Source organism: Chrysemys picta, chromosome 22 (genome assembly GCF_011386835.1).
Source record: "Chrysemys picta bellii isolate R12L10 chromosome 22, ASM1138683v2, whole genome shotgun sequence".
NCBI classification, from domain to species: Eukaryota; Metazoa; Chordata; order Testudines; family Emydidae; genus Chrysemys; species Chrysemys picta.
Genome location: NC_088812.1, coordinates 4,698,260 through 4,721,643, shown reverse-complemented (window position 1 = coordinate 4,721,643; position 23,384 = coordinate 4,698,260). Strand labels below are relative to the sequence as shown.

Here is a 23,384-nt window from a genome sequence, read left to right as displayed (position 1 = left end):
ATCCCCTTTTTAATGATCCCTAACATCCTGTTTGCTTTTTTGACCGCCTCTGCACACTGCATGGACATCTTCAGAGAACTATCCATGATGACTCCAAGATCTTTTTCCTGACTTGTTGTAGCTAAATTAGCCCCCATCACATTGTATGTATAGTTGGGGTTATTTTTTCCAATGTGCATTACTTTACATTTATCCACATTACATTTCATTTGCCATTTTGTTGCCCAATCACTTAGTTTTGTGAGATCTTTTTGAAGTTCTTCACAGTCTGCTTTGGTCTTAACTATCTTGAGCAGTTTAGTATCATCTGCAAACTTTGCCACCTCACTGTTTACCCCTTTCTCCAGATCATTTATAAATAAATTGAATAGGATTGGTCCGAGAACTGACCTTTGGGGAACACCACTAGTTACCCTTCTCCATTCTAAGAATTTACCATTAATTCCTACCCTTTGTTCCCGGTCTTTTAACCAGTTCTCAATCCATGAAAGGACCTTCCCTTTTATCCCTTGACAACTTAATTTACCTAAGAGCCTTTGGTGAGGGACCTTGTCAAAGGCTTTCTAGAAATCTAAGTACACTATGTCCACTGGATCCCCCTTGTCCACAAGTTTGTTGACCCCTTCAAAGAACTCTAATAGATTAGTAAGATACGATTTCCCTTTATAGAAACCATGTTTACTATTTCTCAACAGTTTATGTTTTTCTATGTGTCTGACAATTTTATTCTTAACTATTGTTTCGACTAAAACAATAGTCCAGCTGTGTCACAGACTCTCTCTGAGTCCTTGGGTAAGTCACTTAGTTGCTCTGTGTCTCAGTTTTCCCATCTGTGAAATATAGATAATAGCACTTCTTTATTTTGTGCAGGGGAGGGAAAGGGGCATGCTGTGAGGGTAAATGCATTAAAGTTGAGGCACTTGGGTAATAATATACTGACATGTTAATAGGGGCCATATAATAACTTAAATAGATAAACTGAATCACAGTGAGATCTAACATAGTTTATCAGGGTTAGAAGGGACCTCAGGAGGTCATCTAGTCCAACCCCTGCTCAAAGCAGGATCAATCCCCAGACAGATTTTTGCCCCAGATCCCTAAATGGTCACCTCAAGGATTAAGCTCACAACCCTGGGTTTAGCAGGCCAATGCTCAAACCACTGAGCTATCTCTCCCAGATATTAGTTCTGTTGCTTAATGCACGACTGGGAGATACTCAGGTATTGCGGTGGTGGGGGCGGTACAAGAATTTGTACTGAACAAAACATGCCAATGACATGATTTTGTTCATTTTTTGGCATTTTCCATTGCAAATAATAAAAAAAAAAGACGACAATGAAATGGTTAAAGTCACAAGAGTTTTGGTGAATACTTTGGTCTTAATTCCTGTTAACACGTCAAAGCCAATTATTTGTGTCTCAGCTGACTTGGGAGCGTCTTCATTCAATGCACCGAGGTTCTGTGGTCAGGTACATAACCATATGCACTATGGCTCGTGTGTGCACTGCCTGGGAAACTTGCTCAGAGCTTGCCAAGTCCTGTCCCTAGTCTGCACTGGGCACAGCAGCATTTCTGGTTGGGGTTCCCTGGTGGAGCAGGATTCTCGTTGTGAGTTGATCCAAAGTCCTGGCCGGGAACAGAGAGTTGAGGGGACAGAGGGAAGGTCTCCAAGATGTTACAGTTTTAGGGGAGCACAGTAGGAATAGTCGGGAGCACATCAGTGCAGTAGAACTGACTTCAGCAGGGCACCCATGGGATGCCCTTTGGTTAACAAACATTCCATATAAGAGGAGGTGACCGGACAATGGGTACTGGGCCGTCCAAATGGTCTGGCCTGACTCACTGGTGGTGACCTATGCTGACTGTGCCATCCTGGGAATCCCCCTACACCTGGGGTATTCCCCAATGAGGAGACCCACCATCTTCTCCCAGCTGTGTAAGCTGCTGGAGGAACTGCATGTAGAACGGGTTAGTAAAAGACCAGGGTTTCTTATGGATTCTTTCCATGTATAACTTAAGCATCATTAAAACTTTTGCGTAGAACATCCCTTGTGGTGGTGAGTAAAAGCAGGAAGAACTCGTCCATGCTCTTCTTCTCATGCAGGTTCCCACCAAAGACATAAAGAAAGATTCCAGACAAAACCAGTATGTTGTAGTCAAGGCTACGTTCCCTCAGCAAACCCTGGAGAAAGTGGTTCTGGTCCATTTCCACAGTGGATACATCTTTATCCAGACGGATAAAACCATCTATACACCCGGGTCTACAGGTACTGCCTTCCCCTGGTCTCTTCTAATGGGAAGGGGTGGGAGCTGCTGATGTCATGTCCTATCTACAGCAGGACTGCGGGTCCATCCTGTGCATATTGCTTTGGTTGTTGTCTGGTTGAAGATGGAAGACAGTTGGAGCAGAGACTCTGCCACCACCAATTTGCAATATTTCATCCTTCACCATTGTCCTAGCTGGAATGTCCCATTGAGTGTTAGATACCGAAAGACTGGGTGGGCCATGGGATTGCGAATGGGCGATGGAACTTTTCAAATCACAGTGACTGGTTCTGCTCCATCTTGTACCGAGATACATGTCCCCATCTGACGGCCGTCCCAAAGCCTGTGTGAAATAGGGGCTGCTAATCCCAGCCCATTCAGAGCAAGAAAGGTCCCTGCAATGACAAAGCCCGCCCACCTGGTATGTAGCGACAGGGGAGAAATGCAAGACAACACCCTAAAGAAAAAAGCCATGGAGATCTCAGGCTGTAGAAAGAGGCTATCGTGAAACAACCCTGATGGGGCTGATGGCTCAGATCCTCCGTGGAGTTAGGCACCGAACTCCCATTGGTTTCAATCAGACTTAGACACCTAAGTAGCTTGGAGGATCTGGGCCAAGGCGTCTATCAGTTAACAACGTCCCTCTCTTCTCTCTTTATTTTCTCAGTCCTCTACCGGATCTTCACCGTGGGTCACAAACTGGAACCGGTGTCTAAGACAGTGATCGTGGAGTTTGAGGTGAGGTCGCTGTTCTGAGTGAGCCCGTGGGGGGATAGGTGGGTTTAGCCACTTGTCTGGGTAACGCGCTGCAATTTATTGTGACTGAGGAGGCTGCATAGAACCCCTGCGTGTAGCAGCAACATGGTACGGCCGGGAGAAAAGCAAATGATTGTCTGAGGTCTCTCCTTGCAAACCTCTGGCGTCCAAATTTTCCTCCAGTCATGAGGGAGGTTACAAAGTTTTCAGGGGCAGCAGCCAGGCAGCTCTCAGGGGAGGTCCCGCAGTTCTGCAATGGTGTTAACGCTTGAGGAAAGTTGCGTGGAGTTCTTCAGGAAGAGCCAGGCAGGTGGTTGTCTGGGGAGGCTGAAGACAAGGAGGCACTGCCAGGAGCCCTTTGAAGGACGTGTAAACTGGTGGCAGGAACAGGGCTTATAGCTCCAGGCGTTAGTCCTCTTAAGGTCCTTTCCACTGGGCTTTTTGGTTCATAAAATAAAGTAAATCAGCTGCAATCCCCTGGGCAATAATCCCCTGGGGTTTCCTCACCTCAGCCAGCTGGGAGGGGAGAGAACACATCTGTCCCTTCAGTTCCTCTTTGACTCAGTTTCCCCTTTCTTTGACACTCTGCCTTGAGCAGCAGCATAACCAGCTGGGGCCTTGCGATGGGGAGCAGCTGTGTCTGGCAGAGCGACGCAGCCCTTGGGGCAGCTCCAAGGTTTGCAGATAGCTCAGGGTTAAGCCTGGCGTCTGCAAGAGTCTGCCGTGGAGGCTCTTAAGTCTTCCGAGCTGCTTCCTTGAGTTCTTTGGTGGCCTCGCTGAGCCAGGTCAGGAGAGATTTGTCGGTTTTTCCAGTGTCTCTGGCTAGTTAAGAAATTCCAACCAATCAGTGGAGTCCAGATTGTTACGTGCTATTGCTGGAAGTGTGGAGAACCCTCCACTGGCCCAGGAATGTAAACGTGGCAGATGATGTCATTAAGAGCAATTAACAGCATTTTTCTCCCTAAACTCTCAATTTGTTTCCTTTCCAGACCCCTGAGTCCATTATTGTCAAGCAGATTCCCATCTCCGCCCCCTTGAAATCAGGCATCTTCTCCCTGAGCCACCCCTTGCCGGACATTATCAGGTAGATTGCCTGATGTTACTATGCCTGGACAGAGCAGAGCTTTGCAGGAGTTGGGCAGGGAAGCAAAACAGATGATGTGGAGCTAGTTACTGTTTGTGGCCCATCAGCTAGATCATCTCCTACAGGCATTTCCAAGTGACGTGGAGAAAACAAACTCTCCTGCCACATACCCAGTCTTGGCATAATTTGATTTGTATTTGTTATAGTTTGGACGGATAATCATATGGCCAATTACACAGGGTATAAAGGATAAAGCCTTAAATCAAACTGTAGTAAGTTCTCAAGCCGCATTTTTCTTGCTTTGCCTATCTGTAAATTTCGATATTAGCGATGGAAATGTGTTTTTGTTGGTATGTGTGTGCACGGTGAAATCAATGACACATATCGATAAAAAACTAATCTTTCCAAGTCTACACAGACACCAGAATGAAGCTGCAGTGACTTCCTTGCCATTACTCCTGATTTATTCCAGAGTATGTGAAGGCAGGATTAGGCCCTGTTTTTCAAAAATGCTGAGCACCCTACCTCCCATTCAGTTGGATTTATGAATGCTCAACTACTCTGAAAATTATGTCAGTGAGCTGGTGAGCGAGGGGCTGATTTTGGTATGGATTGGAGTTTCCTTAAGTTTGAGGGTGTTTGGATTGAGGGTTTTGGTCCACGCAGAATGTAGAAACAAGCCACAAAGTTTAGATCCAAACTTCCCAAACCTTGCTGGCCAAAGGTTGAGGTTTTGTTCCAAGTCCCTACCTCTAGTTCTGGTTCATGAGAACATCAAGGTGCAGCAAAAAATGACTTGTCTGAGGTTCCCTGTGGTTCCCTCAAGATGGCTTGAGTTCCATGTATGACTCAGATTTAGCTTCAGGACCCGATAAAATTACTGGAGAAACAAGTGAGCTAGGTGGGCCTTGCGAAATGTGCGTGTTAAGTGCATTCAGTGTTCCTTCTTATTTCCTTCCTGCAGCCTGGGAACCTGGAAGATCACGGCCAAGTACGAAGACTCCCCTCAGCAGACCTTCAGTGCGCAATTTGATGTTAAGGAGTACGGTAAGAATCCAGCACCCACCGGGCCCAGGCTAAGGGAGTGGGTCTGTCTCTACTCTCCTGACACCATCTTGGAGCAGACTGTCCATTCGGCTTGGTTTTGCTGGCAACCCACCCTCTCCTACAAGCTCAATGTTCTCCTCTTCCCCTCTCGTTTCTCCAGTGTTGCCGAGTTTCGAAGTCATATTGGAACCGTCTGAGAAGTTTTTATACATCGATAGCAATGAAGACTTCAGGGTTTCTATCACTGCGAGGTGAGTCTGTGAGCAGGTGGAAGGGATCAGCTGAGTGGGGTATCAACCACCGGTTTTAGTGCAGAAAGAAACCTAAATTTTGCCTCACTTTGGGAATGTTCTCCACTAATTATTTTTTTTTTCATGAAGAGCGACCTTTTTCCATGGAAAATTCTTTTTTTTTTTTCATCCAGAAACCAATGTCCAAAAATGGAAAAAAAATTGTCCGAAAACCTTGTGATTCAGAAATGCTGGCGCGGTGCCACACGGGAGTTGCCATTCGGGTGTTTCATTCTTCCATTCTTCTCCAGGGGCTGGGCTTGCTAGCTGGACTTAAACTCCCATAATGCACCATAGCCATGATGGTCCCCTTCTCCTTAACATGGTGGATCATGGGAGATATAGACTGACCAAGGAGCTGGGCCTATAGAGGAGAATGGTGGCATGAGGCCATAATATTCAGCAATAGGTTTTCTTCTGGCTTCTCTTATCCATCCTTATCTCCTCCAGATACCTATATGGGAAAAAACTTGATGGCAATGCCTTTGTCCTCTTTGGGGTGAAGATGGATGATGAGAAGAGGAGTATCCCGCAGTCTCTCAAGAGAATCTCGGTAATTCCTGTTCCCGGCTGTGGGGGGGAGGGATTCACGCCTCCTGGGGAACTGCGTGGGTGGGGTCATGAAACTCTCTCTCCCTTTCTAGATAGATGATGGAGATGGGGAAGCAACGCTGACCAGAGAGATGCTGCGGGCTCGGTTTGCCAACCTGAACGAACTGGTTGGCCACTCGCTCTACGTCTCTGTCACCGTTTTGACAGAATCTGGTGAGCATCAGCAATAAGTGCAAAGCCAAGTGCTTTATTCCCGGGGTGTTCCAAACCGGTGCCGAGTGTAGTTCAAGGTGTTGATTTAGATGCATAAAGCCCTATCTGCTTAGGGTTCTGCAGATCTTAAAGGCTGCAGGCCAGATTCTGATCTCATTCGCTCTGGGGTAAACCTGGTGTGAGGGTTGCTCCCCCACCCCGGGGTGCCACCTGATGTATTGGGGTATCACTGAGCCTGCCTGTTCCACCAGCCTGGGCTCCCTTACACTGTTCTGCTGAGCCAGGCCCTCTCAAGTCTCCTCTAGCACAGACACAGGTAGGGACACGCCCAGCTGCAGAAAGACAGACACTGAAATCAGCACTGCACGGAAAGGCTTCAGCTAAGGAATTTCCCAGCACTCAAGTGCACTCCCCCTCTGGAGTGTAAACCCCAAATTGTACTGTCTTGCACTGCACAGAGAACTGTACAGCGTAAGCTCCTGAAATTCACCCCCTCCCTCAATGTGGAGGATGATATGCACAGCTTTTTGCTCCCCAGTTATGAATTCCACTAACTGGTTTTAGAGAAAACAAAAACAAGTTTATTAACTACAAGAGATAGATATTAAGTGATTATAAGGCATAGCAAACAGATCAAAGCAGATTACCCAGCAAACAAAACAAAAACACAACATAAGCTGAGATACTAAAGAAACTGGTTACAAGCCATTATTTCTCACCCTAAAGGTTGTTTAGGCAGATTGCAGAGTTTCTTGAAGGCAAGCTGCTCTTGCTAGCAGCTTCAAACTCCCGGTATTTCTTTCACAGACCAGACACACTCTAGCCTGAGTTCAGTCCTGTCTTCCCCAGATCAGTCTTAGGTGTGTTTACAGCAGTCACCTGGGGTGAAGATTCAGCGAAGAACCGACCCTGATTATCTCACTTCCCTGCCTTAAATAGGTTTCACATATAGCGGGAATCCTTTGTCTTCCAGTATCAGAGGGGTAGCCATGTTAGTCTGGATCGGTAAAAAGCAACAAAGTCCTGTGGCACCTTATAGACTAACAGATGTATTCACCCACGAAAGCTTATGCTCCAATACATCTGCCTATAAGGTGCCACAGGAGTCTTTGTTGCTTGTCTTCCAGTGCGATTCCCATCCCTGGCCAGTGGAAAAGTACTAATTTTATTATGGAGTCTAGTATCAGGTGACTTAATCACATGACCCTGCAGCCATAACTCCAAGTCCATTTGCAGCATCCCAGGGAGATGGGAGATTACCCTCTTCAAAGTCCTATTGTTCTCCCTACTAGTCTAATAGTCTATTGACTTGTATCCAGCTAGCCAGCCAGACTGTTTGCATTTTGTGGGCATTCTCCAGGAGCAAACACTTTTGTAGTACAGATGTATAGTCAATATTTCTAACTTAAGATACAATGATACAGGCATACAAATGGGATACTCATATTCAGTAAATCATAACCTTTCCAATGATATTTCACAAGACCCATCTTGCATAAAACACATCTTAGTTATGCTATAATCATATAACAATATTTCTGTGAAGAATATGGGGTGTAGTGTCACACCTGGAGTAATTCCCGATTTACACCAGCGAAAGTAGCTTGAAACAGTTGGCCCTTTGTTTTTTGTGCATTGAACCTTTCCATTTCTAAGAGCTCTGGGTCAGCTCTTAGGGATGGTCTAGGCATACTTACTCCTGCCTCAGTGTGGGGGATGGACTAGATGACTCCTTGAGGTCCCTTCCAGCTCTACATAGCTATGATTTCTAAACTTTTCCTGCAGAGGGAGCAGCCATTCTGTTCCGAGCAGCTGTATCTTGTTAATGATGAAACTAGTAACTGAAAGCCTGTGCCGTTGCACGGGTGTGGCAATTGGGCCAAGTAATCCAAACAACCAATGACATTACTGCATGCAAATTAGTAGTAGAGTCAAGGTGGTGATTGGTTGGTTGAGTTGTGTCTGATATCACAATGGTCTAGAACTCTTGGCATGGCACATGCCTTACTGGAGTTGTACACCAGCCTGGTAAAGGCAGAATGCCTCGGGACTTAAAAATTGGCCTGTAACAGACTTCAAATCCTGGTGACGATTGAACCTGGTGATATTGTAAGTAAAAAGAGCCCTTCTCTTGTTTGTATAGCTGCTTCCATCACTTCACACAGAAGCAACAGACGTTCTAGGCTTCAGAGTGGTACATGGACAGAGTGACAGTCCTGGAATCTTATAATATAGATACACACACACACACTTTGCTCTCTCTCTCTCCCAGAGACTTTGTTTTTGTTCTTTCTTGTTGCATCTTTAAAAGCTAAAATAAGTAGTTTTAGCATGAAAGGGGCTGATTCTGTTTTCACTGCTACAGTGCCGCTGACTACAGGGGAGTTATTCCTGATTTATACTGGCATGAGAACAGAATCAGGGTCAACATCCTGCAGTAATGCCAACCCCTAACATGGAAAATCACAAGTTATTCCCCCCGCTGCCAAAATCATGGGATCATATTAAAAATCATGAGGTTTTTTTTTTAAATAGTAAACTTTGCGTGTTTTTCTTTCCCTTCTGACTGTGGAGGGGTTAGATCACACTTGGGACATGTTTTCAAGCTTTTCTCTGCAACCAGGAGGGTTAGAAACTTATTTCTTCTTTTAAACAACAGCTGAGATTCTCATGCCATATGGTGATTCTAGCAGCTGGGGCTTGAAGACAAGGAATTAAAACAGGAGACTCATGATAAACTCGTAAGAATCAGCAGCACTGAATCAACATCTGACCATGGCCTATTCCTTGTGTTTTACTTTGGACCTTAAGGACAAAATCTGTATTCCCTAGCTCAGTTTTAATTGACCCATGGCTTCTCTCTGCAGGCAGTGACATGGTGGAAGCGGAGAGAACTGGAATTAACATTGTGACATCTCCCTATCAGATCCACTTCACAAAAACACCCAAGTACTTCAAGCCGGGGATGCCCTTTGAACTCATGGTAATATCTCTTCTTCTGAATCATGCCCACTGTTGCCTGAGGTGTATAAAGAGGAGAGAACTATGGGTACTAGGGTGATGAGGGTGGTATAAGAACTTAGATCAGAAACAAAGGGCCACATTCCGATCTCAGTTACACCAACCTAATTCCAGTGTGACTCCACTAAATGCAATGGAATCACTGTAGATTTGCACCAGACTAACAAGAGCAGAGTCTGGCCCGAAAGCTGACAGCAAATACAAGGTGTGGAATGGCACCTAGCTACAGGCTTGGCCCAAAATGTCCCCTGGGGTCACTCGTGTACCACGGGATGATATTCCCTGGACTGTGTTAGTTGCTGGGGCTTCAGGCTTTTCTGACTGTAGAGGGGAATTGGGCACAGGTGAGGAGTTCCAAAGAGGGGGGGCATTTGCAGAACTAGGGGGCAGAGGGACCATTGTGGATAGGAGGATGTGGGGGAATTTCAAAAGTGGCACTGACAGAATGATTCTTCTCCCAGCGAGTTAGGCTGCATTAGAGGGGGAGAAATATTATGCTCCTAAAATTTTGAACCAATCAGCCTCAGTCCTCTTGTCCGCAGAGAATATGGTTTGGGGTCCCACGCTCCTCCGGGGCTGAAGAGTTTGTGAAGGGAATTTGGTATTTTTCTGACAGCAGGCGCGTAAGACTCTAAATTAGCAGAGAACTGAAGCAATTATCTTTGGCTACAGACCAAAGGTGCATAAACGAGTAATCGATGACCACAGTAGTGAGCAGGTTAAGTCCATTTCTTATCTGGATACTTGCTTTAGGTACAGTGGTGAATGGGATAAACATAAAAAGGAGTCAAAGGGCTGTACCGTAAGATCCATGCAAGTAGCTGTCTGTTTTTCTTGTGTGCATGGGGGTAATTGAATTGCACCGGCTCTCTGAATGCTTAGGGCTAACGTGGGTGCTCAAATTTTATACCATGTGGAAATTTGGGGCTGGAAAGTTCTTAGGTCCGAGGTGCTGACTTTCTGATTTCCCGGCGATGCTCGACCCCTGCTCCGTCCCAGGCCCCGCCCCCACTCCACTCCTTCCCCCAAGGCCCCACCCCACCTCTTCCCGCCCCCGCTCTACCCTGCCTGCTCCTCCCACTGCCCCCCCAGCACCTCCTGCCCACTGCTGAACTGATCCTCGGTGGGCAGGAGGCGCTGGGAGGGAGGCACTAGGAGGGAGGGGGAGGAACTGATCGGTGAGGCCTGCTGGTGGGTACTGAACACCCACTATTTTTTTCCCCGTGGGTGCTCCAGTCCCGGAGCACCCACAGAGTCGGCGCCTATGCTTAGGTCGTTAGAGGTAGTGCAAAATACATTCTTGGGGAGAATACTTGATCTTCTTAACTAAAGCTAGCGTGGGTACTGTTGTCAGACGCCACCGGTGTGGTGCTCTGCTCTGTTTAATGTTGATAACAGTCAGCTGTGTGTGTGTGTGTGAGACCCTGAGAGAACCCCCAATGACCACAGACTCCGATAAGGTACGAAGGCCCCCGGCCAGGTTTATTGTCAAACGAAACACAGTAATAGTTTCCAGCAGTCTCTACAGGACATACTACGAATATGTGCCCCCTGACAATGGACTGGCTCAGTCAGTGTCGGGACTCTCCACTACCCCCTAGGCCAGACAAAGACACTGCCCCAGAGATGTATTCTAATACACAGGTACAAACAAGTTACACATCATTCCTGACGTACTGAGGTGCAACTCCTCTATGTAGCAAGGTACAACCCCTCTACGCAGTAAGGTGCCGCCTCTCACCTGGTACATGTTGGTTCGAACAAAACAACTCTATCCATCATGTTACCCTTTTGCCCGTCTTTAGGATGGGTCGGCCTGTTCTTTGTTATCTGTGTGGAATGTGCAAGTATCTGAGTGTTCTGGTACCTTTTAGGTATGTGTCTTTTTGCAACATCCCCCCTTTCCTTGCCAGCTTCTGTGAGCAGGGCCTGCCTCTTGCTCACAGCTTAACTTTGCTTTATGTTAGCAAAGTCTCGACCATTACTTTAGTTCAGGCCTCAGGCCTCATACCAGGCCTCTTATACAAGGGTTTGTTTCAGGGCCTCATCTTACTACAGATACATCGGCTTGAGCTGCGTTCACACCCTATGACTGGGTAACACTGACAACCAGGGTCTGTCGGTGAGCAGGATCGAACCTGAGATCTCCAGAGCTAAATTCATAAGCTGCCACTGCATAAGCTAAAACCCACAGGGCACTTAGCTAAGGCTGTAGTAGACTCATTAATCGCTAAGTGATTGAGATGCCACTAGAGGGGGACAGAGCGCCACAGCCAGCCGGCATGGCGTGCATACAACTGCAGCCTAGACATCCCCTAAGTCAGAGTGTGAAAACTTTAATTAACCTCAGAGTTGAAGATATTTGTAACCAACTGGACCGACAGATGTTAGCGCAACAAATACGTCTCCCTGGTTCCCTTATTTAAAGAGCATCCATAGATTCAAGAAATATTTGGAAGTCTTGACTCACTGGCTTGACTACTCCAAACAACTCTACTCCCATCCACTTCCTGTGTGTTAATTGCCACTTGAGAAGTAAATGGCTATCTCCAATCTTGGCTCAGATGCCTTTTGCCTCATTAGCTCAAAAAGCAGAATATTTGTTGGCAGTGATCCTGTTTTGGTTAGATGGGCAGTTGCCTTATTTGCCTGGGGCCAAAACAAGAAAAGACTAGCGTGACATTCATTTCCTCTCTGACCTACATGAATCAATTTATTATATTAATTTTTGTATATTGTTTTGCTGGGTATATAAAAGTGTACACTGAATTTAGGAGCAGGGTTGAAGTTGTGGTTTTTATATTTTTGTATGCTTGTAGTTTTTAAAATGTGTGTGCATTTTGTGGTGTGATACAGCAGATCACTGAGGCCCCATTCCTCAGAGTTATTTAGATGCCTAATTCCCATTGAAATCCACGGAAGTTAGGCACCTAAATACCTTTGAGGCTATGGACCTGGATGCTGTACATGCCATTTGATTTGAAGTTAGGATGCAGGGAGCGCTGCACCCCTTGTTTGATGCATCCCTTTTTGATCGTGCCTCTCAGGTCTATGTCACAAACCCTGATGGCTCCCCAGCGCCCCGTGTCCCAGTACAGGCTGAAGGATTCCAGTCGGCTGGGTCGACCCAGGGAGATGGAACTGCCAAGCTGATTATAAACATGCCCGGGGATAGGCAGCAGGTTCCCATCACGGTGAGTAACCTTCAAACACTGAGGCTGGGCTAAGTACTATATGCACCCAGAGGGCAATGCCCTGTTGGTGGTGTTCACTCCCCTCTCATGCACTAAGCAGGAGGATAACTGAACTCCGTGCATTCCACCTGTGCCTGGGGTCAGTTTCCTGTATACCATTGGGTTTTGGAGATGCTCCAATCACCATGTAACCAATGCTCCATCATGAGGCAAGATGAGATCCCAGAAAACATTGACATGGGTGTAAGCAGGTCCAGTTTAGTCCCCTTGCCACACTGAAGGTACCCACCATGCAGCAAAGGAGCCTGTAGACAGCGCATGGCTGCTTAGCGTGAAGACCCTGTGAGGTGACACCAGGCTCAAGCTACAAAGCCCGAGAGAACACTGGATCTATCTGTGTCCAGCCGCTTCAGGAGAGAGTCCCTCTTTATATTCATCTCACCCCTCCTGCAAGGGGCAAGGCAGTCTCCTCTGTTCAGGGACATGTTCTCTGACAGTCCAGAAATCTGGAGTCCCAGCAGGACTGTGCTGAAGCGACGGGCCAGTTAAAAGTGACATTTGGCGTTTCTCTGAGGTGTCATGCCTAGAATGGCTGTTAGCAGCAGAATCCACCAACAATGGCGTCTCAGGGAAGCTTCCTTTGCTATTGCTCGTGGTGTGACCCAGCGTGAGGGGCTATAGACCCTAAGCTCACTCCCAGATTCAACTAAGATTTTATCTCCACCTCCCCTGCAGGTAAAAACTGCCCATCCCAACCTCCCAGCAAACCGCCAGGCCTCTAAGTCCATGGTGGCTGAAGCCTATCAGTCCCAAGGAGGGTCTCAAAACTATCTCCATCTGGCGGTGACGGCTTCTGACCTCAAACCTGGAGACAACTTACCTGTGAATTTTCATCTGAAGAGCAACAATCCAGCTGTTCTGAACCAGATCAAGTATTTCACCTACATAGTAAGTGCTGCGTCCCTGGGTACTGGGATCTCCTGGAACTTAGGCATCATCTGAGTTTCCACCTGTCCTTTAATAGTCCCACTGCATGTAAGGAGAACCTGTAGCAGAGAATTCTTCCCAGTCAGGCAGTATATTCATTGTGTGTCTGTGTAGCAGTGTGTGGCAGGGCCCCCTTGGCTTCTGCCTCTGCTAGGTTCATAAAGTCACTCTGAGACCCTGGGTTTAGTAACCACTGGTGCACTTTATTCTCAAGCTTGTTCCCACCACTGTTTCACCACGTACAGGTAACCCTCACTGTCTGCAGGCAGGAGGGAGGGGGAGCTACCTCCCTGCTTTCATTCCCTGCCTTTTTCCTTTTCTCCTGCTCTCCCCTGGCTTCCTTCCCCTGAGACTTTTATGCATCCACAGTCTAATTAGTAGCAGCTGTCTCCACCTCTCCAATTAGGGCCAGGTTACCTCCAGTCTGCTCTAATTTGTTCCCCTAATGAGGAGTGGGCATGACAGAGGGCTGAAGCTGCAACCCTTTGCCCAGCACCCTGTCGCAGTGTGAATGAAATAAAGTCAGTCATGGGGACGACCCCTTATCCACTTCTGGTTACTGACTCCAGGCCCTGTGATAATCAATAGAGCCCACTTCCTCCAGGAGCTGGAGACAGAACCCAGGAGTCCTAACAACCATCCCTCTGCACTCGCTGCTAAACCATACTTCCTCTTCGATGTGCGGATGGAACCAGGAGTCCTGACTCCTCCCCGTGCACTCACTAGAGCATATTTCCTCTGAGAGCTGGGGATGGAACCCAGGAGTCCCAGGTCTCAGTTCCCTGTTCTGAACACTAGACTGCACTGCGACTTTTTCAACGCAGAGTAGAAGGTCAACGCTGTTATTTTTAGAGCTGGACAAATCAAATAATAAAGTTGCCATATAGCGCGGATATGAAGTATATTTGGTGAGTGGGGTGGGGGAAAGGAGGGGTGGTCTCTGTTGGTGAAACATAAACAGTACTCAGATTTGGGAATCAGATTTGGTGAATATTAGCACCACTGCATCTAGAGCCTATTCCTGCAACACATGGATTTTAGCTTATTTTCCTCTCTCCGCTCAGATGTAAATGCTCATATGAAAAGTTGCAAGTGACCGTCTCTTACTTGTAGAACACAGGTGGATGGAATCTGAATCACCCATTGTGCTAACCTTTGTGGCCTTTAACAATCCACATCTCATGTTTCCCTGTTAGATCCTGAATAAAGGGAAGATCATTCGTGTAGGGAGACAGGACAGGCAGGTGGGACAAAATCTGGTGACCATGTCCCTGCCCATCACTCCAGACCTCGTCCCTTCATTCCGCATCGTGGCTTACTACCAAGTAGGAAATTCGGAGATTGTAGCAGACTCGGTCTGGCTGGACATCCAGGACACTTGCATGGGAACGGTAGGTGGATATTCAAGTTGGCCTTCTACATGTTAATTCCTATGATGGTGTCATTACGAGGGAGTTTTTCCTAGCCTGAAAGTGCCGACTGACTCTCAAAAGGGACTCTAAAAATGGCACTGTAGGGCTTCTTATTGACTGTTTCCCAGCAAATTCTGAATCAGATTTGGTCAGTTTACACATACAAAGATGTTCACAAGCCCCCACAAGCCAATGCTGTCAACCCACTCTGGGGTACGGGAGTCAAGCTGTGGTTCCTTCTAGCTCAGCAATAAAGACGCTGTGGATTGTGGATTGAAGTGGATGGAGCTCTACTGACTGGCGCCAGCTGAGTATCTGGCTTTGTAGCTGCACCATAATTAGCCATTTTGCTGATAATGTGGAAAGTCAGAATTGATTCCAGCTCCCTCTCCCAGGGCTGGGCTGGCTCTTAGGGGCTAACAGCAGGAAGATGCTTATTTTTGGCCCATGAATTCAGCAGATGTGACTCCAAATGCCTATAGGGGACCTGACTGTGATGTAACTACAATGCTGAGCTGCTGTAACTCCAGTTAATTGCTCCTGATTTACACCAGTGTGAGATCAGAATTGGGCCCACGGAGGAGGAGATCCATTACAGATCAAACTTTTTGTAGATTTCCCAGGGCTGCCTGAGGGACAAAGTCACCTTTTCATCATGGCCGGAACAATGGGACCTCATGGACATTGGGTCCGATTCTGCTCTCAGTTTACACCAGCATAAATATGGAGTAACAGCACTGAAGTCAGTGGAGCTACTCCAGATTTACACAGCTGCCCCTGAGATCAGAACCAGGCTTTCAGATGCTCAAGGAACAAGAGGTCTGACGCCCTTTTCTCCTATGTTTTGCAAAGGACAGGTTCTTAGCTGCTCCCTCTGCTTTAAAACAAAACTTCTCCCTTCATTCTCTTTCATACAGCTAGTGGTGAAAGGAGCCAGCAACGAAGACAGGAGAATCCATGAGCCGGGAACTCCAATGAAACTCAAGCTGGAAGGAGACCACAGAGCTTATGTTGGCCTGGTGGCCGTGGACAAAGGGGTCTACGTTCTGAACAAAAAACACAAAATTACACAATCTAAGGTGGGGCATGAAAGATGTTGGTTGTAACTTGTGATGTTTTATAGCGGGAAATGCAGCTCGGCTCTTATCCTTGCTCTACGCCCCAAAGCAAAGTGAGCCGTTTGTTTGCAGACCTGCTGCTTGGGGTGTGAGCTCGACTGTACTTTAACTGAGCTGGGCCGGGCCAGGTCAGTACTTGGCTGGGAGACAGATGGTGCTGGGCTGTAGGGAGCTGTGCGGGTGATGCAGTAGGGGGCGCTCTCCCTTCAGAGGCAGTTCTCACCCCAGTGCCCATGGTGGTGCTGTACATCAGGGAGTGGGGGTGTGCTCAGGAGGGGGTGCTCTCCCTCCCCCAGTCAGAGCTGAACCCAGTGCCCCAATGCGGTGCTAGGGGGCGCTGTGCTGCATTGAGTGGAGTGGGGGCTCAGCAGGGGGTGCTGTCCCCTCCCAGTCAGTGCTGAACCCAATGTCCCAATGCAACATTAGTGGGTGCTGTGCTGCAGGGAAAAGCGTTAGTGACTCAACAGAGGGTGCCTTTCTTCTGAGTCAGCGCTGGTCCCCGGGCCCTATCAAGGTTCTAGGGGATGCAATGCTACTGAAACTGCCATTTCTCAGCTGACTTATCAAACAGAGGTTCTGGTCATTAAATGTCCTGTGACCCTTTCCACAAGGGTCAGGCCCCGGGTGTTCTGGCTGAATTCTAACTTGGGTATTTAATTTCTCTCTGCATAACATCCTCCTCTGTCTGGGTTCAACTGGCTGCATAATTCTTTCTTTCTCCTCCTAAAATCGGTTGTGTTGCTGGTGCAGAATGACTGTTGTGCTCCATCCCAGAGGTGGCTGCATTTCAGTGGGGACTGAGTTGCAATAAATCCTTTACTTACAGTTTTTGCTTTCATTTACACTGCTGCAAACACGGAGCTAGTCAATGGAGTTACTGCAGATTGCACAGATGTACCTGAAACCAGAATCTGGCTCAGAGCCTGTATAATGCTTTGGGATCATGCTGGATGTCACCTATAAATGGGAGGTACCATTGTTAACAATAATCTCTCAACCATTGTGTTTGCACCTCACAGATCTGGGACTCCGTGGAGAAGAGTGACATTGGCTGTACAGCTGGCAGTGGAAAGAACAATCTGGGGGTATTTACGGATGCTGGACTGGCCCTGGAGACGAGCAATAGGATTTCTACAGTCCAGAGAACAGGTATCACTCTATAGAGCTGAACGGTCGCCATGAGCGTTGGAGGAAGGGAGGAAAGAGTCAGCAAAGCAAGGCACAGTAACCTATGGCGTGAGCCCGGGGTAGGGACATCAGTCTAGCAGGGCAAATCCCACTGGAACGGCCTAGGAATGGAAATGTTGGGGTTACCGTCGGGGATGAGAATAAGTTCCTGAATTCCCACTGGCCCCCCACCTATTAAAAAAGGGATTAATTTTAAGAATGGGATGGTTTCGAGGATGGGATTCAAAGAGTTTCTCTTCTAGACCACTGGGTTTCTCCCATTTCCAAAGTATCTTTCTTCCCCCTGGCCTGGAAGGGACGGGCAGGTGGCTGGTGCTTCTCTCTGACTCGCTCTCTGCCCCAGGCTGCAGGCTTTTGGGGGCAGCGCGCTAGGAAGGAGGAAGGAATGAAGCCTCCTTCACTCTCCTCTCTTTCTGGTTGCCCTGGCTGACTGAGCATCTGCCCAACAGCTCTTATGTGGCTGGGACAGGAAGGAGCAATATGTTATGTGCCAAAATGGCTTTTCTGGTTTTCTGATTCCCCCCTAAATCAATGGGGTTCTGCTCATTGAGGCCTAGACCATTCTTGGAAATTTGGGAATTGACCGGATGTGGTGTTCGAAAGTTACCCTGTTACATCCAGACAGAGACATGGCAGCAAGTTGAGTGTAGGGCCTCACTCAGTGGGTGGGGTTTTATTTTCTGTTTCTCACTTCCTTCTGCAGATCCAGAGTGTCCCCGGCCAGCAAAACGCCGGCGTCGCTCCGTTCAGCTCATTGAATATAAGGCAATCAAAAGTAGGTACTAATCAGGGGGTTTGCTGTCCTTGGTCAAAGCAAGCATGCAAAGCAGGAATGTGATTCCCTAGTGTGACCAGTTTCACCCTGCTACAGCCTCCTGCCAGCTGCATTACCTGTAACATGAGATGGGGGAGTCTGGATAGACTTCCATATGAGGAGAGATTGGAACTGGTCAATTTATAGAGGTATAGAAAATAATGAATGGTAAATTGCTCTTTGGGGCACGGACCGTCTCTCTGTTCTGTGTTGGTAAAGCCCCCAGCACTGTGGGATTCTGGGCCATGACTGGGGACCCAAAGTGCTACTACAATTCAAATAACATCAACAGGTACATTGTTACATTACCCATATAAGCACAAGGAGACACTCAACCCAACTGAATGGTTTCTAATTAAGAATTTATAAAGGAACTATTTTCATAATTAACTCATAGTGCTCACCACCACAGGATTGTATTGAGGCCAAGAGCCTAGCAGGATTCAAAAAAGGATGAGCCATTTACATGGAAAAGGAGGATGTTCACCCTTCCATAGGATAGGATTTTTTAAGAAGAGCTATACATCCTCATGCTTCCGGGCATGAGCCAACCTCTGATTGGGGTCAGGAAGAAACTTCTCTGTGGGCAGGTTATTCCACTATGCGGTTTCTTGCACCTTTCTCTGAAGTTGCTGGTACTAGTGACAAGATACTGGGTTAAATTTATGGAGATATCCTACCTCCTAGAACTGGAAGGGACCTTGAAAGGTCATTGAGTCCAGCCCCTTGCTTTCATTAGCAGGACCAAGTACTGATTTTGCCCCAGATCCCTAAGTGGCCCCCTTAAGGGATTGAACTCACAATCCTGGGTTTAGCAGGCCAATGCTCAACCCACTGAGTAGAGTGCCAGTTCCTATGTTCCTTCTTTGGCTTTGTCCATTAGTAAATTAATGAGAGAGAGTGAGGATTTGAAGAAGCGTGGTAGGAATGACCTTCTGGCTTATACATTTCAGCGGCAGATTACCAGGACCGGAAGCAGAAGAAATGCTGTGAAGATGGGATGCACGAGAACCCCATGGGGCACAGCTGCGAGAAGCGGGCTGGGTACATCCTGGATACGGATGAATGCAAGAAGACCTTCCTCGATTGCTGCAATTATATCAAGACCATACGGGACAAGCTGCAACGGGAGCTCCACCTGGAACTTGCAAGAAGCAAGTACCAGGGTTTCAATATCACTCAGAGGAGCAAGACTGGGGGGATTGTTAGAGAAATAAGACCACGCCACATGAACCAACCCTGCTCATGTTCACAGATCCCCCCGGGGGGGAGATGGGCATAAATGCAGTGGCAGCAATCCTGTTAGTGTTGCACCATGTTGATATGGGGACCCAGATGAGTCAGGGTAATAACCTCTTCACAGGGTGCCGCTGAGGTTTAATCTTTGTTTCTAAAGCACAATTCTCTACCACTTGAGCTAAAGGGGTAACTCCCCTAGCTAGAAATAGTAGTAGGCTCTTACCCTTTGCAAAATATCCAGTAGAGGGCGCACATGTAGCACTGAGCCAGTGGCTTATACCAGTGTTATAGGAGCCCAGAAAAGGCTAGCTCTTGGGGGAACAGCAAGGCAGGCATGGAGAGGAGAAGAAGCCTGTGGCTTTCCCTCCAGCCATTCAACCACACTCCAGTTCATGCTTTTCTGGGCTGGCAGCATCAAAACTTGGCAACATAGGTCAAATCAGGGATGCTTTCAGGTCAGTTCTAGAGGAGGCCAACCCCCGAATCCTTTCAGATTTGCCCCATCCCAATCAATGTCACTGCAGAGCCAGACGGTCTGTGATTTGACTTCCCAGGTGACTTGGATGAAGATTTCATGTCCGACGAAGATATCACCTCCAGGAGCCAGTTTCCAGAGAGCTGGTTGTGGCAAGTGGAGCAGCTTACTGAGCGACCAAATGAACTGGGGTAAGAGCCTGTGGCCGTGTCACTCCCATTCATCAAAGGGCCACATTCAGACGTGGCATGGTGTAGCTCCCACTCAAGTCAGTGTCTCTCCACAGCAAGATCCCCAGTGGAGCTGGGTGGAGTATTTGTCATGAATTAGGGCCAGCATTCAGCAGCTGATCCATATTCATAGAGTCACTCCTAGATTTTAAGGCCAGAAGGAGCTGTTAGATCATCTAGTCTCACCTTCTGCATAATAGAGACCAGAGAATTTCATTCAGTTACTCCAGTTTTGAGCCCATATTTAGGTACCTAAAAGAACTGGCCCAACTTCCAGAGGTGCTGGGCAGCGAGCGGTATCCCCTGGCTTCAGCCCTAATGAAAATCCAGGCTGCTGATTTAGGTGCTAGAATAGGATGTAGGTGTCTGGCTGTTTAGCGTTGGCCTTTTATCCTGTTCGGGAACCGTTCCTCATTTGTGTTTGTTGTTCAGGGTGTGTTATTGGGTTGTTGAGTCATGTGATATTGATGGTGCTTTCTAATTGGACGGCTGAACCTTTTTTTTAAAAAAAAGGTAAATGAAGTGATGGGTCAGGCCCCTCTCCAGTGGAATGGAATATAATTCCCCTGCTTGGAATTAGACCGGGACACTAGAATTAATATCCCTACTCTTGAGACTTTTAAAACAGGTTGCGTCCTGTGGCTGGTGCAGAACTTGGACCGCTGAGTTCCTCCCCAGAGATGGCTCTATAGTTCAGTGTTTGGGTGAAGAAGGCTTTACCATGGACTTCAGTCCTAAGATAGAAGGATCTTGACTAGGGGCGGGCAAACTTTTTGGCCTGAGGGCCACATCGGGTTCCTGAAATTGCATGGAGAGCTGGATACGGGAGGCTGTGCCTCCCCAAACAGCTAGACGTGGCCCGGCCCCCGGCCCCTATCCGACTGCCCCTGTTTCTCGCCCCCTGATGACCCCCCCAGGTCTCCTGCCCCATCCAACCTCACCGTTCCCTGTCCCCTGATGGCCCCCCCGGGACCCATCCACCTCTGACTGCCCCCAGACTCCCTGCCCCTGACTGACCCCCGCCACCCCATCCAACCTCCCTCTCCTTTCTAACTGCCCCCCCGGGACCCCTACCCCCATTCAACCCCCCTGTTCCCCACCCTCCGACCACCCCGACCCGTATCCACAACCCTGCCCCCTGACCACCACCCCAAACTCCCCTGCCCTCTATCCAACCCCTCCCTCCCCCGCTCCCTGCCCCCTTACCTTACTGGAGCACCGGTGGCTGCTGGTGCTACAGTCGTGCCGCCTAGAGCACCAGGACAGGCAGCCACACCATCCGACTGGAGCCAGCCACACCACTGTGCATCACAGAGCACCGGGTCAGGCCAGCTCTACAGCTGCGCTGCCCGGCAATAGCTCGCAGCGCCGCCACCCAGAGCATTGCGCCGACGGAGCAGTGAGCTGAGGCTGCAGGTGAGGGGTAACAGCAGGGGAGGGGCCGGGGGCTAGCCTCCCAGGCCAAGAGCTTAGGGGCTAGGCAGGAGGGTCCAGATGTGGCCCGTGGGCTGTACTTTGCCCACCTTTGGTCTAGACCTTTAGCTGGGGAATGTCCATGAGTCCTAGCTCCTTCCTTCTGTAAAAGACTCTGTCTTTCTCTTTCCATGTAGAATTTCTTCCAAGACGGTGCCTATTTTCCTGAAGGATTCCATCACCACCTGGGAAGTCCTGGCTGTGAGCCTTTCAGAGACCAAAGGTGAGGAACACCACAAGCTCTCCAGAGAACAGGCAGAAAAGCTAATAGGGAAAAGATGCCAGGCCACAATGGGCCTTGGAAACATCACAGTGAGATGGAACAATCGAGGCGACAGACACGTTTCAGGACTAAAGTATAAGCCCCCCCGTCTCTGACCCTGGGTCTTTCCCCATTGCAGGGATCTGTGTGGCTGACCCCTATGAGATAACAGTAATGAAAGATTTTTTCATCGACCTCCGGCTGCCCTACTCTGTAGTGAGGAATGAGCAGGTGGAAATCCGGGCTATTCTCTACAACTATCGGGACCAACCAATTAAGGTAAGCTCACCGCCTCATGGGGCTCTACAGTGGACCTGAGGAGACCAATGCTTTGACAGACAGCGAAACCAAAACAAAATGGTGGAAGGCTTGTTCTTCTAGGGCCTGATCCCTTTGGGGCTGGACACCCTTGTCTCCCATTGACCTTGTTGGGTGCTCAGCACCTTGCAGGAGCAGGGCTATGGAATCCACCCAGTTAAGAACATAAGAACGGCCATATGGGTCAGACCAATGGTCCATCTAGCCCAGAATCCTGTGTTCTGACAGTGGCCAATGCCAGGGGCTTCAGAGGGAATGAACTGAACAGGTAACCATCAAGTGATCCATCCCCTGTTGCCTATTCCCAGCTTCTGGCAAGATTGCATGATATAGAGGAAGATAAAAAAATACCTTTCTGTCTGCCATTCTTCTCTGGTTGGGCCCCAAATCTGTGAGTAGGTACCAGGTTCAGAGCTTTCTGCTGACTCACACCAGTAGCCAGACCAGGTGGGTCTCATTACTTCCACTCAGGAACACCACAGGCTGAGGGCCTCTCTGAGGCAGGATAGAACTAGAGGGGGTCCTGAAGGGCCTCTCAGGAAGGAGATCAGGATACAGTCTTGTGCTTTGTAAGTACAGTCCTGTCTGTTATTTATTAAGACTAAAAAGGCAAACTCCAGTCAGAGGGTACATTTTGGATCAATGACCTACAGTGTCATGGTGGGCAGACTGCCTGCTCACGAATCTCTGTTCTCTTCTCAGGTCCGGCTGGAGCTGCTGTACAACCCAGTTTTCTGCAGCGCATCCACTTCCAAGGCTAAATACCGGCAGATCCTTGACATCAAAGCCAAGTCCTCCCTGGCCGTGCCATTAGTGATTGTCCCGCTGCAGCTGGGATCTCATGACATTGAGGTCAAGGCAGCAGTGTGGGGCAGTTTTGTGTCTGATGGCGTGAAGAAGAAACTGAAGGTTGTGGTAGGTATCAGGTGACGGGGGGTGGGGATGATGTTCGCTGGAGGGCAAGAGGCTGGAGGCCAGATTGGCTGGCTTCTGGAATCGGTGCTGTACCTTAAGCTGTTAAATTAACAACCTGCATCTCCGTCCTCATCCCACTTCCTCCCCTCCCCTGTGGCAACTATAGCAGGGCTGGGGCTGGCCTGGTTATCTTAGGCTTGGTCTACACTATCCCCCCAAATCGAACTACGGTACGCAACTTCAGCTACGTGAATAACGTAGCTGAAGTTCGAAGTACCTTAGTTCGATCTTACCTCGGTCCACACGCGGCAGGCAGGCTCCCCCATCGACTCCGCGGTACTCCTCTCGTCTAGCTGGAGTACCGCAGTCGACGGCGAGCACTTCCGGGTTCGACTTATCGCGTCCAGACAAGACGCGATAAGTCGAACCCAGAAGTTCGATTGCCAGCCGCCGAACTAGCGGCTGGGTATAGACGTACCCTTACACTCAATCCTCTGAGCCGTCATATAAAAGACCTAGGTTCAGTTCCTC

At 48.4% G+C, this 23,384-nt stretch overlaps 1 protein-coding gene across 1 annotated transcript in view; it reads left to right on the top strand.

Moving 5' to 3' along the window:
• The window catches only part of LOC101931940 (complement C3-like), a 54,199-nt gene that overhangs the window by 5,248 nt on the left and 25,567 nt on the right, over positions 1 to 23,384 (top strand). Inside the window, exons 3-21 of the mRNA XM_065576279.1 lie at positions 2,105 to 2,267; positions 2,933 to 3,003; positions 4,011 to 4,105; positions 5,070 to 5,152; positions 5,313 to 5,403; positions 5,893 to 5,995; positions 6,087 to 6,207; positions 9,075 to 9,190; positions 12,276 to 12,422; positions 13,158 to 13,370; positions 14,606 to 14,800; positions 15,739 to 15,900; positions 16,959 to 17,088; positions 17,831 to 17,902; positions 18,895 to 19,095; positions 19,735 to 19,846; positions 21,496 to 21,581; positions 21,760 to 21,899; positions 22,641 to 22,853. Of these exons, the coding sequence (XP_065432351.1) occupies positions 2,105 to 2,267; positions 2,933 to 3,003; positions 4,011 to 4,105; positions 5,070 to 5,152; positions 5,313 to 5,403; positions 5,893 to 5,995; positions 6,087 to 6,207; positions 9,075 to 9,190; positions 12,276 to 12,422; positions 13,158 to 13,370; positions 14,606 to 14,800; positions 15,739 to 15,900; positions 16,959 to 17,088; positions 17,831 to 17,902; positions 18,895 to 19,095; positions 19,735 to 19,846; positions 21,496 to 21,581; positions 21,760 to 21,899; positions 22,641 to 22,853 (2,514 nt within the window). The remainder of the gene's footprint in view (positions 1 to 2,104; positions 2,268 to 2,932; positions 3,004 to 4,010; positions 4,106 to 5,069; positions 5,153 to 5,312; positions 5,404 to 5,892; positions 5,996 to 6,086; positions 6,208 to 9,074; positions 9,191 to 12,275; positions 12,423 to 13,157; positions 13,371 to 14,605; positions 14,801 to 15,738; positions 15,901 to 16,958; positions 17,089 to 17,830; positions 17,903 to 18,894; positions 19,096 to 19,734; positions 19,847 to 21,495; positions 21,582 to 21,759; positions 21,900 to 22,640; positions 22,854 to 23,384) is intronic.